The sequence below is a fragment of the Dicentrarchus labrax genome, unplaced genomic scaffold (genome assembly GCF_905237075.1).
Source record: "Dicentrarchus labrax unplaced genomic scaffold, dlabrax2021, whole genome shotgun sequence".
Classification (NCBI taxonomy): Eukaryota; Metazoa; Chordata; class Actinopteri; family Moronidae; genus Dicentrarchus; species Dicentrarchus labrax.
Genome location: NW_026136713.1, coordinates 24,934,548 through 24,951,819, shown reverse-complemented (window position 1 = coordinate 24,951,819; position 17,272 = coordinate 24,934,548). Strand labels below are relative to the sequence as shown.

Sequence of the window (17,272 nt, the reverse complement as noted above, 5' to 3'; positions counted from 1 at the left end):
AGTCACTGGCCTTTAATTCCTTTTGCACAAAACTTTTACTCTACAAAGATGGTAAATACCATCAGATTGTTTATTTAAACCAGTAGCAATATTATCTGTATAAAAATCTGGCTATTGAACAACTTATCACTTTATTTGATCATTTTATACTTTGGTGTGTCTGTGTGTTCTCACCGTGGTCTTCTCCAGACAGTGCAGAAGGTGATGATGATGCACCTCAAAGCCGGGGTTGGCCTTACACACCAGCGCCTGTCCGGCTTCCTTGGACGCCTTTAGGGCACAAACACAAATCACACACAGTGAGCCCGTCATTGAACACGCCTCCACCCACCCAGAACCAAAGCACCGGACACACATAGACAGTTCCAACCACCTTCTTGTTAGAATCACTGTAAGAATATTTCATCTGTCTAGTTTTATTTACCCACAATCCCCTCCTGGAGTTAAAAAGTGACGGATCGCTCACTGGTTCAAACTCAGGCTACCGACTGCAGCCGTTCAGCAACTTTATCACTGCTTCTCTAAATGTGTTTGTATTTCTGCTTGTTTATTTTGACTTGAACCTCATTTGATCCAAGAGAGCCACCGTACTCATATTATTCAGGGGTTCAGACTGAATGTGACGCAGTTGGACGGACAGAGGGACTGAAGACTCTGTGATCATCATGGGGCAAAGAGCTCAGGTACTGCCAAAGGAACAGTCTGAAGTATGCATGTTACCTATCCTTCCCAGAATCAGAAAGCCAGCCCTGACTAACCACCTTTAGGGTCCCACCTAGGAGACCACGGAAGTTAGTAGCCTCACTCCTACGGACCCTAAAAGAAGTTATGTCTTACTTCTGGGGACTTCATAGAAAGTCATGAGAACTCAAACTTCTTGACTCTAAGGCAGGACCCTATCTTCTGTAGGTCCTAAGGGAGGTAATGTACATGACCTTTAGAGACCCTAAAGAAAGCCAAACAACTAAATCCTGGAGACCTTAAACAAAGTCACAAACCTGACTTCTCTGGAGAAAGTGGGGTACCTTCCTCCCAGGGACTCTGAAGGGACAGATGTTCCTTAAATCCTATGTACCTAGATCTGTAAAGGAAGTGATGCACCTCACACATGGGGAACCTGTGTATAATAGTATAACCATGTTGTACTATTTGTGTTATCTGTTGTTACTGTTGTACTATTTGTGTTATGTGTTGTTACTGTGGTACTATTTGTGTTATGTGTTGTTACTGTGGTACTATTTGTGTTATCTGTTGTTACTGTTGTACTATTTGTGTTATCTGTTGTTACTGTGGTACTGTTTGTGTTATGTGTTGTTACTGTTGTACTATTTGTGTTATCTGTTGTTACTGTTGTGCTATTTGTGTTATCTGTTGTTACTGTTGTGCTATTTGTGTTATCTGTTGTTACTGTTGTACTATTTGTGTTATCTGTTGTTTGTGGATTCGTACTGTTGTGGATTCTTACTGTTTTTTCTTTTTTCTCTTGTACATAGTGTTTTTTATTTATTATTTTTTACTACTCCTACTGTTTTTATACTTTTTTTTTCTCTATCCACTTTGCTGCTGCAACATTGGAATTTCCCCATTGTGGGACAAATAAAGGAATATCTTATCTAATATTATCTTAACCTAAAAAAAGTGACACACCTTAATCCCATGTACCCTAAAGGAAGTCATAAACCTCCCTGGTGACCCCAAAGGAAGTAATAAATCTTCTTCCTCAAGGTTCTCGTAAGGACTCTAAAGTAAGTGATGCAGCTGACTAATGGGGACAATATTGGAGTGACGAACCACACATTGTGGGGGCCGTGAAGGGAGCAACACAATTCAATCCAGGGGTTCCCTAAAGGAAGTAATACATCTTCCTCCTGGGGGCCTCAGACGGACTCTGAAGGAGATGATGCATCTCACTCCTGGGGTTGCTAAGTGCTTCCAATGGCTTTCAGACCTAGAGTCACCAGGAGTGAGCTCTGACTGCTAGCCTAGCTTAGCACCTAGCTTAGTCTCAATATGTCCCAGACTATTAATACTCAATCTTCATTCAAATCTTAGTAAGACATAAAACAAGCTAGCTTCTCAAAAACTCAGACTACTCCTGAAAAGGTCAGAGTTTGTCGAGCACAGCTGTCGTCCACCATCTCCTCTGCATCGCATTGACTCCGCCCCTGTGCATGCCGCATGGTTGGCTGATTGACATGCAGCTCAGACGGATCTCATTCCTCCACACGGCGATGGAACCCAAAACGCGTAGTGATGATGTTATGAGCAGGGCAGGCCAGTTAGTCAGCAGCCAAGCCACATGGGAGATCAAATCAAAATACGCATGAATCCAAAGAAAACACAGATGAAGAAGAGAGATGTGGAGGTCGGGAATCTTTATAGACATTGGTTTCCTGTTGGTGAGATGCCCGACACCTGAGGACTGGGGCATGCGCAGGTGAGTTAGAGACGGATTAACCCAGGGTGGTTCTCTATGTGCAGTGTCAGTGTGAGAGCAAAGCTGAAGACGAATAAAGAAAATTTGAAATAAAGACGTTAAGGATGCCAACAGTTCAACAGTGACATTTCCTGTTGGCCCACAATCAGTTTTAAATCCACATCAGCAGAGTTCACTGTCTCGATAAGACTGAAAAAATAAGAACAAACAAACACAGTCAGCCCGCCTGAGGCCCTCCACCCATGATCACTGATACTGAGCCGGGACGCAGAACCAGAGTATCAGAAATGTATGTCACTATGGTTAGTGAACAGATTATCATTCTTTAATGAGAAAATCATGAAAGAAGCTATTTCCCAACAACCATTTATAAAAAAAACCGGAAAACAAACTGTTATCTGATTTTATTTGATGTGCTTATAAATGGAAATTGTAAATTAAATCAGATTCGAATTGTTCCATAAACGCATCATTAATGAATCATATCGTAGCCCATGTGTCTAGATCTGATGTACACCCCTAGTATAAACTCATGGGTATTGTATTGAGACTTTTGCGAGAAAGTGTTTCATTTAATGTCAGAATTTCGTAACAAAAATTATTATTGTTTTTGTTGTGCATTGTAAAGGTCCAGAAGTTTTATGATCAACTAGGTCCGGTGGATTAATGTTACTGCTGAACTGGATAGATGGACGAATAGAGACATGCTGAGAAATAAAGACGTGATAATAAAAACAGATTAAAACAAAGAAAAAGCAGCTTGAGGAGGTAAACAACCAACCCCCCCCTTTTGGGTCACATTGAGCATCCAGCATGCAGCAGCCTGCAGCGTTCGCTAGCAGCTCGACAAGAACAACGAAAACATGAAAGAAATGAAAAGGATAAAAAACACCAGCACCACCCGACGATGACTGCATCTCCGTGGTTACCTCCTCATCGAGGTCAATCAGCAGCCGGCTTTGTTTGTACTGCAAATAAGCGTTAGCCCCTCCGCTCTTCACCGCGTGAATTCTAGCAAGCCTGGTTTTCTGTTTGTGAACACATACAAACGTCAGTTCAGCCCGTCCAATCGGGTTCTCTGAGTGTGAGATCTGCTGATCTTGAAAGATTTTTTTGTGGTTTTCACATAATTAATTATAAAGCTCGCATTAATGCCTTATTGTGCTTTATTCCACCAGACCAATAACTCTGCAGTAGAAAAGGTCCTCCAGTGCCTACACTGGGTTTTTTGCTTATTGTGACATAATTTCTTGGGAGTATCTTGAAATGATTAGTATCCTAAAATCTGTACATTTTCAGCCAAAAGGTAGAAGCCATAAACCATAACCATTGAAAACTGTACGACCCTAAAGAGCTAATATGCTACTAATATGCATGCTCATAAGCAAGTTAATGGTTAATATGTGTACTACTTAATATAAAGTGCGATCAAAATATCTTGCGTGATGATAAATCATAGACTTTGTAATCATCTCTTTTGTAATTAGTGTGAGATATGGATCTCATACCATAAATATGAGATATTTTCTTGTCAACAACGAGGTGTGGATCTCATATTCATGACATATTAAGTCAGATTATGATAAAAACATCTCCCCGTTATTCGTTCTGGTGAAAGCAGTGTATCCCTGTTGTGGTATTCAGAGCAGCAGACAGAGAAATGATTCAACTTGTGTTGCTCTCCCTGCGGGATAAACAAAAGTCTCTGGAACAACCATAAACTCATTTGTTGATGTTGGGAGGAAGTAAAACTCTGGACACAGTTTCCTCTCTCTGTTCTCTGAGGATTACAGTAAGAAATCAGCTGTGATCAGACATAATACTGTTTGTGCCTCTTTTGTCTCCTTAGAAATGTTTCTTCCACCTAATAAAGAGGAGATATTTTACAGCACTGTGCGACTATAGATGATTAACCTCAGGTTTCTCCTCCCTCTGTGCCGATACAACTGAACTTCACTGAGTTTTAACTGTGAGATGTGACTCCAGAGTTGAAGTTTAACTTGGTCACCTTCTGTGCTCGTCTCTTCTCGGCTCTCTGGCTCTGGTGGTAGATTCGGCTGAAGTTGGAGACGATGACGGGAACCGGCAGGGCGATGACCAGCACGCCGCTCAGAGAGCAGACGGAGCCGAAGATCTTCCCCATGATGGTCTTTGGTACCATGTCGCCATATCTGACAGAGAGAGAGAGACAGAGGGAGGTTAGACGGGATGCAACCCTTTCAACTCGGCTGTGTTGTTTTCCAGGAGATTTTCCAGGAGTTTTTCTTGACAGTACAGGACAGCACTCGCTCACAAACGGTGGTCATCGATTTAAACAGGATAATGCAAAAAACAGCCGCCTGCAGGACGTCTGCTTTTAGCTTTTAGACGGTTTTAACTTCCAACACCAAAACTCACAGCTGCTCGCACCAGAATACGACATTTACTGTTCAAATACGACATATATAAGTAAAACTCATTTTACAAACTCGCAGCTCATCCTGTCTTTTGTCTCTGTTGGAAATTGATTGTCATCCTCTCCTGATGGATTCTCAGTTTACTGCTGAAATTAGTAGTTAATTAATGGATTGGTTGGTCAGTTGATTAATAACTGAAGTGATTTACAATCAAACAGTCACTGGACGGACGGATGGTAAAAAATCAGAGTCATCAGACTAATTGATGATGAGTTGTACAAGAGGAAAATAAACCCATTATTATTAAGTATTTTAATGTATACAATGTATTAAATACTTTATTTTCTTATTATTTAATTATATAAACACTTTATTTTTGTTATAATCTGTTTTTTTTGTTTTCATTCTTATATCTTCATTTTTCTCTTTCTCCTCTTTCTAACTGAATAATAATGATTGTAAATAATGCAATGAATGTGGCTGTGGGAACGTAAAGCTGTATTTAGAGTTTATTAAAGAGTCTAATCTTCACTCAAACATTTTCCTTCCCAATGTGCAGTTTTGCAGATGAACTGTGAATATATTTATGAATAATAAGTGTCCTGCTGTTGACACAAACTCCACGTTTTCAATAAAAAATGCATACGATCAGCAGAAAATGGAGCTGACGCAGCGTTTTGTCAGCGTCAGTCTGAAGAGTGGAGCTGCAGTTCAGGCAGCATCCACACAGAGGAGCCAGAGGTCTGCAGGACAACTCTGATCATCAAGCGTCCTTCATCACCTCCTTCATCACCTCCTTAATCTCCTCCTCACCACCTCCTCAGCACATTACTGCAGATACAGAGTCCAGAATGATATTAAAATAAACCGGCGTCTCCGACCTACTTTTAAAAACCACTCATTCATTATTATCTCACTCTGCCTCATATTCTCTCTGATGGCCGTCCCTGCGTTTCCCAGCATGCTCTGTGCTCACATGTTTAGGTGGAGGAGAGCTTTTGGATTTCTGACTCCATCAGGTCAAATTAAATTCCTCTTACAGAAAACTTTATTCACACAGCGAGGACGAAGAGCATCGGTTCTCTTTTGGGTTTTTAAATTTGCTTTTCAAAAGAAAAATGCAGAAAATGCTCACGTTAATATTTCTTTGTTTTCCGTTTTCCGTTTACTCTGGTCAGGTTAAATATGTGGTTTTTGGTCCTGAAGGGACCCCCGGAGGAAGTTTCAGCCGCAAGGTGACGTTAAAGTTTGTGTCAGTGACTGATCACCTCGCCTCCTCCTACAAACCTTCAAACCCAGAGTCACAGCCAGAGACAGCCAATCAGAGGCTGCAACCTTGTCTCAGTGTGTGTGTGTGTGTGTATGTGTGTGTGTGTGTCACAGTCAAGAATACAAAATCAGACACACACTGTACAGTGGTGTGTGTGTATGTTGTGTCATGTGACTGCGTCCTTCATCAAGGAGGATGAGTGTGTGTTTACCTGCTCATCAACACACAATGGAGTTCATGCCTTTATGAGGACCCTTTGGTCAACAACAATGTAAACAAACTTATGTGTCCACTCAAAGACATCTTTCACAAATAGAAGATCTTCGGATTATAAGTACACTGCAAAAACAGCCCTTCTAGAAACAAGCCAGATATTCTTACATATAATCAAATATTTTTCTGTTGAGCAAAAAACTCTGCCAGTGGGCTTTGTTTGCTTTGTTATCATTCTTAAAACTATCATAAAAATCAGCCCCTGGAAGACTAATGGGCCTTAAAGCTAGCCAAATATTTAAGAAAGCTGTGCTAACATCATGCTACGAGAGCTAACGTTATGCTACGAGCCAGAGAGCTAGTGTTACTCTCGCTAGATTCAAAGTCAATAACACTGCGTACAGTTGACAAACAGTAAATATTATTTGTCTGTATGTTTAACAATAAGACTAGCTAGCTATCATGATTTTTCCGATTAGAATATTTGGTGTTTTTCTATTATCAGGTTTTGTTGTCTTTGTGGACCCCAGGAGGAGTAGCTAATGTTCCGCATCATGCTAATAGAATCAATCAAATCAATTTGTTCTAATTGATTTTGAGGTTATGTTGTATGTTTATTGTATGAACTGTAAGTACACACATTATTATCTGATTTGAATATGGACTCCAGGAAGAGTTGTCACTGGACAAAAAGGACCTGTATCTGGAAAGATCTAATGGTGTACAGGTTTATGGATCTCTTTCCAGATCTGTCCATCATATGAAAATAAATTGTGTCAAAGATCCAGTCTGTATCTTCTGCATACCGACCGTATCTTTGACAGATACCAACGTATCACCACCTTGGATAATACTGTATTTTTGTGCATTTATTCCAGTGTGTTGCCAAGGCAACAACTAATGGGGATCCCAAAAACCACTAAACCCACAATACATCTGATCACAAATATTTTCCTGTTTTTTCACGGGGGAACTGAGCATGAAATGAAACCCACGTATCTTCTCCCAAAACCAGCCGACTGGCAGAGGATGAGTGATTCCTTTTATTCAACAGAATAGAAAGCTATTGGATGTTCTGAACATTTAAAACTGATCCACTGAAAAAGAGTTATGCTTTCACATTTGTGTGATTGGCCTTTACAATGCTTTTAATGTGAAACTGCAGGAAGTGATCAGTTGGCGATTAGCAACAACCTAACACAAGAAATGAAATGATCAACTTGAGAGGTCCACAAAAAATGACCACAAATGTTCAATCAAGATCATTTAATTAGATTAATTAAATAATTTTATCTGGTATCTTTATAGGTTGAGAGAGTAAGAAGGCCTCTCTGTGAAGCTTCAGCCACTGTTCTAGAGCACCTTGCACTCACTGTTTAATAACTACGTTTTTTTTCCCTTGTATCAAGAATATTGTTTGCAACCTTTTTATACGACGTAAACGGGACTAAAACTACATTAAAACGACTTTTCTAAAAGTTTTACGCTTTCATCAACAACTTTTCCACGGGACTTAAATTTGACTAAAAATAAATCTGAATTAGGCAGGACAACAGCTTCATCAGTCCAAAGACAAAAAGTCAAACTGTCGTCTCCGTTCACCTTCCCTCATTAATATTTGTCGCCCACAAACGGCGTCCGAGCTCTTAAACCGGCTTCATTACTGCAGCAGTGTCCGTTCTTCTCAATGTGTCTTTAACTTTCTGTCTGTCTGTATGTCCACCCTGAACATTTCTATTCTCACGTCCGTCCTAAGGGAACTGGAGGTTAATTATATTTAATTTCAGTGGTCACAGACAGCTGAAGGGCTGAGAACACATTTAGAGGTTAGACACATACGTACATGCTGAGAGGCTTTTTTAACATTGAAATTTGGAGGATGAATTTATAGCAGAACTCTCAGTCAGTCTATTTTTAATTCAGAGGTCAATTTATCTGAAAAGTCTAAGTCAAGAAATGATTTGTCTTTCATAGTTTGAGAAATGAAATTTCATTCACACCAAATAAAAAATGTATTGTTTCTAACGAAAACAAACCCTTCTCACACTGTTGTTTTATTCAACTGATGCCTCAGTGACTGAGCTTTGAGAGGATTTCAGAGTAAAAGCACCATAATCCTGATCTGCAGCTGGCTAACGGTCCACAGAGCTGATCTGAGGTCTGTGTGAGAGCTACTCCAGCTAGCTGACAGTCAGCAGTGAGCTGATCTCAGGTCTGCGTGAGAGCTACTCCAGCTAGCTGACAGAGCATTGAGCTGATCTGAGGTCTGTGTGAGAGCTACTCCAGCTAGCTGACAGTCAACAGTACAGATCTCAGGTCTGCGTGAGAGCTACTCCAGCTAGCTGACAGAGCATTGAGCTGATCTGAGGTCTGTGTGAGAGCTGCTCCTGTTATATTTCCATGTCTTGCATTAAATGTTATTCAGGACATGTTTGCTGCAGAGAAAAAGGTGAACTCGTCTTTCCTCAGAATAAACGCTGACATCAAACACACATACACACACGTTCACTTTATCGACCACACATACCCCACAGAGACGTGTGTGTGTGTGAGGTCGTCCTCTGTCAAAACAAACTGTAGATATTGACACTGATGCAGCAGTCAGCACTTTCTCCTCCTGAGCAAAAAAATGTTGTCAGATCCACTAAAATCTACCTCCAACACCTGATCCTGTTGATTGCTCTCAGTCGCTCTGGTTGCACCGACTCTTCCAGACGAGCTGTTCATTAAAGCTCCAGTGTGTCACATTAATGGAATATAATATTCACGTATGTTGTGTTTTCCTGTGTTTTCCTAATTTTTTACAGTAGGAGGTAAACATCGACATATAAAAGATGGATGTCTCAACTTCCTTTCACTGTAAAGAAATATGAAGCCAAAATCTTCCAAATACGGCTGCTGCCATCTTGCTCTGGTGAGTCTCAGCTGCTAATCATGAAATGAAACCCCCTTTTTATATCTTCAAATAACTCATTCAAACAGATAGAGAGGGTCTATACTGCAGTCAGCCACCAGGGGAGATAGAGAGGGTTGGCTTCAGTATTAGGGAGCTCTCTTGTCGTTAATCTTTATATATGTCGATTGAGGTAACTTATAAACATGGATGTAAACAACGCAGGGTAACACATTTAAAAAATCTTCTTTGCAAATGTTTTATTACGAAGGAAAAATATTCACCATGTTTGTTAGAGCTCAAAGATTCACACACTGAGTCCTCAGAGGAGCTTTAAGTCAATACACTCACATCTGCTCCAGAAACTCATGTAAACACTTATTAAGCAAACTGTTGTTCCTTCCCAACCTGTTTTATTTCAGCTAATTATTTCTTGTAATGGAGGATTGTATAGCATCATCCTCATTAGAAACACACACACACACACACACACACACACACACACACACACACACACACAGTCGAAACAAAACAGTGATTTTACAGTTCAGCTGCAAACAGTCAATCAGGTGTGTGTGTGTGTGTGTGTGTGTCTGAACCATTTATGCTTCAATGTGACGCCTTGCTTTTTGCTCTGCCATTAACAGGAAGTGCACGACAAATAGCCTGTCACACACACACACACACACACACACACACACACACACATTCATTGAAAACCTATTCAGAAACATATGAGAGTAAAATGCTTCTCGCTCAATGAGAGGCCACATTCATTATAGATTAGCTCTGTACAGTGTGTGTGTGTGTGTGTGGCTGTTCACTGTGATGGAAGCCGCTCTGACAACAAGGAGGGTTACGAGCAGGTTATATTTATAATTAACAACATCTGTTCCAGCTAAAAGCTAACAGGCTAACAACCAGAGGAAACCACATCAGAGCCAGAACCAAATGAAACCAGCCGATTACAATTATTGACGATGTGAATGAACACTGGGAGAATCCGACAGCAATGACGGCGATGGTGGTGAAGACAACTCCCATGATCCCACGCTGCTTCACCACCTCATCAAACCCCCACTCTAAAACCGTCCCTGGTTGTTTCCCCAGCGGCTCTCTGTGAGGAGAGAAGAAGCTAAAGGGCTCAGCAGAGGGTTTTATTCATCTTTCTATTTTTAAACTGTCAAATGAACAGATTGAAGCTGTCAGAGGCAACATCCATCTTCTTCAACACACACACACACACACACACACACACACACACACACACACACACACACACACACACACACACACGTCTGGGTGAAAACAGGTAGACGAGCACCTCCATTTGTTTGACCTCTGACCTCAGAACAGACTCATTGGAAACACATCCATCACCAGTACACACACACTGTACATGCAGTGTGTGTGTGTGTGTGTGTGTGTGTGTGTGTGTGTGTCTGACTGTATAACTTATAATAAAATAACCTTGAATGTTGTGAATGTTGGACAGATGTTTGATGCAGAATGAGACAGACAAACATTGAAAACATTCCACTTTATCCTGCGCCGCACAAATAATCTGATGAAAATCTTCTTCAGCAAAGATTAAACTCTATGAATATCAACCTTCAACCCAGATATGAATCCGGGGAAGAACCGGAAGTAAACAGTCACTGCAGAAACATTAATGAAATCTTGAATACCTACAAAAACCTGAATAACTGTGCTGATTGATTAAGCTAGCACAGTTGAAATAGTCACTAATATGTAAACCTGAATAATGCTGAGATCTCTGTCCATATCAGGAACCTTCGTCAGTAGCTGGAGGCCTAACGTCAGTCCAACTAGGGCTCCCACAGTCAGATGAATGTGGTCGTCTTTAAAAAGCTCCACTCATAGAAAACTCTGCTTATCAAATCAAGCGCTTCCTAAACTAACCGCCACCAGCAGATCCAGATATCATGGTTTCACTTTCCAGGAGCTGTTCACTCTGCCGCTGCCGCCTTTCATTGCCAGAAAAATATGCTGTATAAGTTACTGCTAATGCTGCTGCAGCTTCACATTAACTGTGTTGGCTTTTATTTTGAAGGAAGCTAGTCACAGTCACTTTTTTGATAGCAGATCAGTTATGAATGTATCAGGGAATGATGGAAGAAGAAGGAAGCTGCAAGCTCCAACCTCTCAGTCAGGGAACCAAGGTTACTTTCTCGCTGTTCAGACTCTGTGTGCAGAATAAAACCAGATGCTCACAGAAAGACGGAAAAAGGCCACTTCAGTAAGACAATTCAGTCTGAAATGTTTGTTAGAGCTCTATAACAGCACAGAAGAGGCGCCTGGGCTCCGACCTCATCAGATATGTTTAGAGACAGCGAGCAGTGAGGAGTAAATAGCTTAGACCCCCCCAGCTGGAGCCTACAGGTGGTGGGTTAAAATAATCCATACTAATGCAACTACCCTCGCTGATGTCACACAGAGTCACTACAACTTGCCACCGCATTAATGGCGGCGCTGTTAGATGGCGGCATACACAAACAGAAGCCAGATTCGTGTGTAGCTTTATGTTTGTTTGAACTGTATTTGTTTGACACTTTGTTGCCTCTGCACCATGAAGACCTGTTCTACCTCCCGTCCTACCTCTGCACTAACTCCCGTCCTACCTCCTGCCCTACCTCCTGCCCTACCTCCTGCCCTACCTCCTGCACCACCTCCTGTCCTACCTCCTGCGCTACCTCCTGCACAACCTCCTGCACAACCTGCTGTCCTACCTCCCGTCCTACCTCCTGTCCTACCTGCTGTCCTACCTCCCGTCCGACCTCCTCTACTATCTCCTGCACTACCTCCTGCACTACCTGCTGTCCTACCTCCTGTCCTACCTCCCGTCCTACCTCCCGCACTACCTCCTGCACTACCTCCTATCCTACCTCCTGCACTACCTCCTGCACTACCTGCTGTCCTACCTCCCGTCCTACCTCCCGTACTACCTCCCGCACTACCTCCTATCCTACCTCTTGTCCTACCTCCTGAACTACCTGCTGTCCTACCTCCTGCACTACCTCCTGTCCTACCTCCTGCACTACCTCCTGAACTACCTGCTGTCCTACCTCCTGTCCTACCTCCTGAACTACCTGCTGTCCTACCTCCTGTCCTACCTCCTGCACTACCTCCTGCACTACCTCCTGTACTACCTCCAGCCAAAGGATCACTGGATCACTGTTGATGCTCCCAGATGTGCATAATGTGAGGCAACGTCTGCATTTTATTTGATGGTTTTTAAGCAGACGTAAGGACTCGATTGAGTTTGTGTCCAACATATTAAATCATCTGTGAAACACAGTAAATCCTCTAAAATGAGTTCACATTTCTCCACATATATGAATATAAATGTGGATTAAAACATCACACAAACACTCTGTGCTGCCTTCAGTGTGTCTGTTCTTCTGCTGTCATTTATCTGCACAGCGTCCTAACGATGCTGTGATCTAACGTTAGTCCTTCAGAACATTCAAATATCCTCAATTTACTGTTCTTTACTCCATTCTGTTCCTTTATCCGTTCGTTATTTCAACAATCTGATTCCCCCAAAGGACCACACACACACTCACTCACACACACACACACTCACACACACACACACACACACACTTACACACTCACACACACACACACAGACAAACACCAATTAGGCAGCAGCTGCAGTTGAACAGCAAAAAAAGAATAAGTGGGGAGGACGAGCAAAGTGAAGAGAAGAAGAAGCGAGGAAGAGAGGATGCAAATTTATTCCTCAGCTGTCGATGTTCCACATTAATAAGGACTGAAAATAGAACCACTGCACACACACACACACACACACACACACACACACACACAGTCCACCAGTCACATCCGTCTGTAACACCGGTGTTGTGAGTCAGTTTGAACTCATGAGAATAACGACACACTTTTCTGTAAAAACAGTTCAGACTGTCGACCTGCTTTTATTAAGAGAACCACATACTGGACTGACAGAACCTCTCAATGACCACTAAAATCAACTAAACTACCACGAGAACCACCCAGAAGACCAAAATAACCTCTTTAAGAAAGATGGAACTACCCATGAGACCAAAGGAAACTCTCAAAATCTGTAGAACCAACTACAACACAAAAGGAACCTCTTTAAGACACCTAGAACCACCGAAAGGAACTCTAGAACCATCGCATTGACTATAAGAGCCTCCTAAAAAACCCAAGTTTACCTTCAAAATGTCCTCTAGAACCTCCTCAAATACCACTAGAACCCCCTAGATATGCACAAGGACCACTAAGAGCACAGCGATCTCTTAAAAAAGAACTAGGAACTTCTCATTACCAGCAGAACCTCCTCATTGTCCACTGGAACCTCCTAAAGGACCACTTAAATAAAGCCACCTACAAGACTGTTAGAACGTCCTCACTGACAACATGGACCACCTAAAGGATCTCTATAACCTCCTTTAGAACCTGTAGAACCTCCTCAGTGGCTCCTAAAACCTCCAAAAGGCTCTTTCAACAAGTCTGTTGTTCTTGAGGAATCCTGATGTTCTCCATGAATCCTCACGTTCTCCATGAATCCTGACGTTCTCCATGAATCCTAATGTTCTTGATGAATCCAGATGTTCTTGATGAACCTTGACGTTCTCCTGTCTCTACCTGTTTGTTCCCGTTGTTTAGACAGTCTGATGTTTGATATTCTCCATCCGTCCCGTCTGACTCGGACTCTGAGCACATTAGCCGAGCTGTTCTCTGATAATGAGTGACTGATTGCTCCAGCAGCAGCCATTAGCCGCTAATAGACGCAGCACGCCAACTTTAACCAACACTCAGTGGAGGAGAAACCTCTCAATTAACTCCGACCTTCAAACACAAACTGCACACAGGAGGACAATAAAGGACGAAGACAACCTGAATGGTGATCTTTAATAAAAAAGGTGAATGATGATGTTCAAACTGCTGCTTTTTTTGTTTTATATCAGTAAAACTGAATCTGTTTTGGGGTTTTGGACTGTTGGTTGGAGATCTGGAGACGTCACTGTGGACTTTTAGGGCTGTTTAATTACTTTTTATAAACCAAAAGTCAGCAGTGAATTGATGACGACAAAGATTTCCCAACCATATCAAGGTTTGGGTTATTTTGTAGTGTATCGGTCTGGAACCTCAGATAGTTCAGATCTACAACCAATCAGAGCAAATTCATGACCTCCGGAGGATGAACCCTCAGAGTTTACATTCACCATAGTAGGATTCATAATTGCCTCCTGGAACCTGTTCAAGAAAACGTTTTTAATGAGCACCAGAACATCCTAACCCCTCACAGTGACCACCACAACCTTTTAAAAGATCACAGGAATCTCTTAAAGGAGATCTATAGACTTTACCAGCAGAAGCTCAAACACCTTCTCAGCAATCACAAGAACCTCCAAAAGAACCCAAGTGCCTTCAGCTTGGGTTGAAGTGCCACAACCACCACGGGCACCACCTGCAACTCCATAAGAAGCTCTCTAAGACCACTAAAACCACTTAAAAGGCTCTCTAAGACCACTAAAACCACTTAAAAGGCCTCTAACACCTTCTTAGTGAACACAAGAGCCCCCTGAAGAACCAAAGTTCCTTCAACTTTAATCAAAACCATTAGAACCTCATAGTCCCCCACAATAACCACTACAACCAACCCAGTGACATTGGCTCTTAAAAGAGCTCTGAAGCTCTTTAAGGAGAACCGTCTCAGTTACCAACAGAACGCTGCAGTAAACAGAAACAAACAGATGCTCTCACAGAAAGAGACAAACAATAAAGGGTTAAAGAGTCTCACTGAGATCACGTTCAGGTTTTCTGGCCGAGCAGCCAGAATAAACTTTGGTCACATTCACACATCCTGACTGTCTGTTAACAAACTGTTTCTATCTGATCTGGGTTCAGGTTCGTGTCAGCAGACTGAACTGGTTTAACAGCTCTTATCAGACGGAGCCACTCGTCCTGCGTCCTCTCCGTCCTCCGTCTTTACACGATTAATCCTCCAGCAGAAAGATAACAACTCTCTCAGACTGAAAGTTTATCTCACCTCAAGTCTTAATTACAAACTCACACTTCAATTACACACACTGACACAGCGCTGACCTCCGCTCAGACAGCGAGGAAGAGGAAGTAAAACACCAGGATGAAGAGCAGGAAGTGCTCTCGGCTCTGAACTGAAGGATTTATTCTGTCAGTCTTTCTCTGCTTCCATTAAATGTTCCTCAGGAAAAGCAGCTTGTTTTTAGCTGATAGTCACAGAATGAAAAGCATGTTAGCATGCTAACACGCTAGCATTTAGCCCAAAGTAAGTACAGCCTCACAGATAATGACTGTAAGTCTCCGAAAACAAACAGCTATAGTTCTAAATAATAACTATTCAGTTCTAAATAAATCAACCTGAGTCAAAAGCTGTGAGTGTGATTTTACTGTGAGCACAAACTTCAATTAACTTTCCTCTGGACCACTGGTCTGTAATAAAAACAAAGATTAAGATAATATGGAATATATTTAACTATAAATATGATTAAATGCATGTCAGAAAACCAATTTTAGAGACTTTTTAGAGTTTATTAAAGCAAAGAGGATGCAAAACAAGAGGAGGAACTCAAAGATCTGAATATCTTACAGACTTTATGACGTCTGGAACTGATGAAAATATTTAAAAGCAGCAAATCTTCAGATATTAATGTGAGAATAAACCTGGAGTCTCCGCCCTCTGATGGGTCTCTGCAGGGCCGCCGGTGATTGATGACCTTACAGGTGGAGCTCTATTGATCGGCCGATCGGAGCTAACTGGACTCTCAACACTTCATCTGTCATCATGTCGATGGAACGTCACACTGACAGCGACACAAGATGGCCGCCGCTGTCAGTGATAGAGTGTTTATTGAACCATCAAACTGAGAGCTTCTACTTTACAGGACAACTCTCAGGCAGGTTGAGAAGTGACGGCGCCGCCTACAGGCTGCAGTGGTCATTACAGCCACTGACAGCAAGAACATCCTCATCATTTCTTTTTAAAATCAGATTGTTTTGTGTCAAAAGGAGATATATCTCATTTTATTTCATTAAAACTAGAAAACTTTGGTTATTACCAAACTCGTGACTTTACAATGAGAAACGTTTCTGGTTGTAACAGGATGAAGTGACATGTAAAGAACCTTAATGTGGACCAAAGTCTACAAATGTGGAGTTCATGGAGTAATCAGATTACAGTTACTAATCAAACAGTAATGTTGTTACTTAGATTACTTCGTTAGACCTTTTTCACAGCAGCCATTATGACATGTAATAGGGTAAACAGGTGTCACCAATGATGCTGCTATACGAAGTACAACCATAATAATTATAATAATAGTAGTACTCAGTGTTTTTGGACGTTAAAGATTTTCCACATTAATATTCTGTGTCTGCTCCTTTAACAAACGACTGTACCTGCTGGCTCTGCAGTGCATGCTGGGATACGCTCCAGCTCCCTGGAAGCTAATAAATGATCCAACCGTCCACAAACAGCTGGAGCACTGAGCTGTTTTTAGTGGGAATTCATTTGCTGTTGAGTGACAGGTAATAAGAGTTGACTCCGCCTCCATCCATCCTGATTTATCTCACCTGTCAGAGTAACGACCCCCCCCCAAATCACCCCCCCATCCTCACCTTCCTCACCCACTGACTCTCTGCTGCTTACAACCTCTCAGGTTGTTTCCTGAGTGCTGACTTTTATTTTGACTTTTGACTGTTTTCACTTTTTGTGTGTGTGCGTGCGTGTGTGTGTCTCTTTTTGTGTGTGTGTGTGTGTGTGTGTGTGTGTGTGTGTGTGTGTGTGTGTGTGTGTGTGTGTGTGTGTGTGAGGATTATCAGCATTGTGTTGGCTGCAGGGTTAGAGGATCAGACATGGTGATTAAAACTGCACTGAAGGCTTTTTGGTTTCTTTAATCTGTTGAAACAGAAACCACTGAGGCACACACACCACACACACACACACACTCTCACACACAGACACACACACACAAAGAGACACACACACACACACTCACTCACACACACTCACA

The 17,272-nt window shown here is 41.9% G+C and overlaps 1 protein-coding gene across 2 annotated transcripts in view; it reads right to left on the bottom strand.

The window, feature by feature from the left end:
• LOC127374521 (potassium voltage-gated channel subfamily D member 2-like) overlaps positions 1 to 17,272 on the bottom strand; it is a 62,802-nt gene that overhangs the window by 11,127 nt on the left and 34,403 nt on the right. The window contains exons 2-4 of one of the 2 annotated variants that reach the window (XM_051419945.1): positions 4,446 to 4,608; positions 3,367 to 3,465; positions 175 to 270 (exon numbers count right to left, since the gene is read on the bottom strand). In XM_051419945.1, the coding sequence (XP_051275905.1) occupies positions 175 to 270; positions 3,367 to 3,465; positions 4,446 to 4,608 (358 nt within the window). The remainder of the gene's footprint in view (positions 1 to 174; positions 271 to 3,366; positions 3,466 to 4,445; positions 4,609 to 17,272) is intronic. The other variant, XM_051419944.1, reaches the window with a different exon arrangement.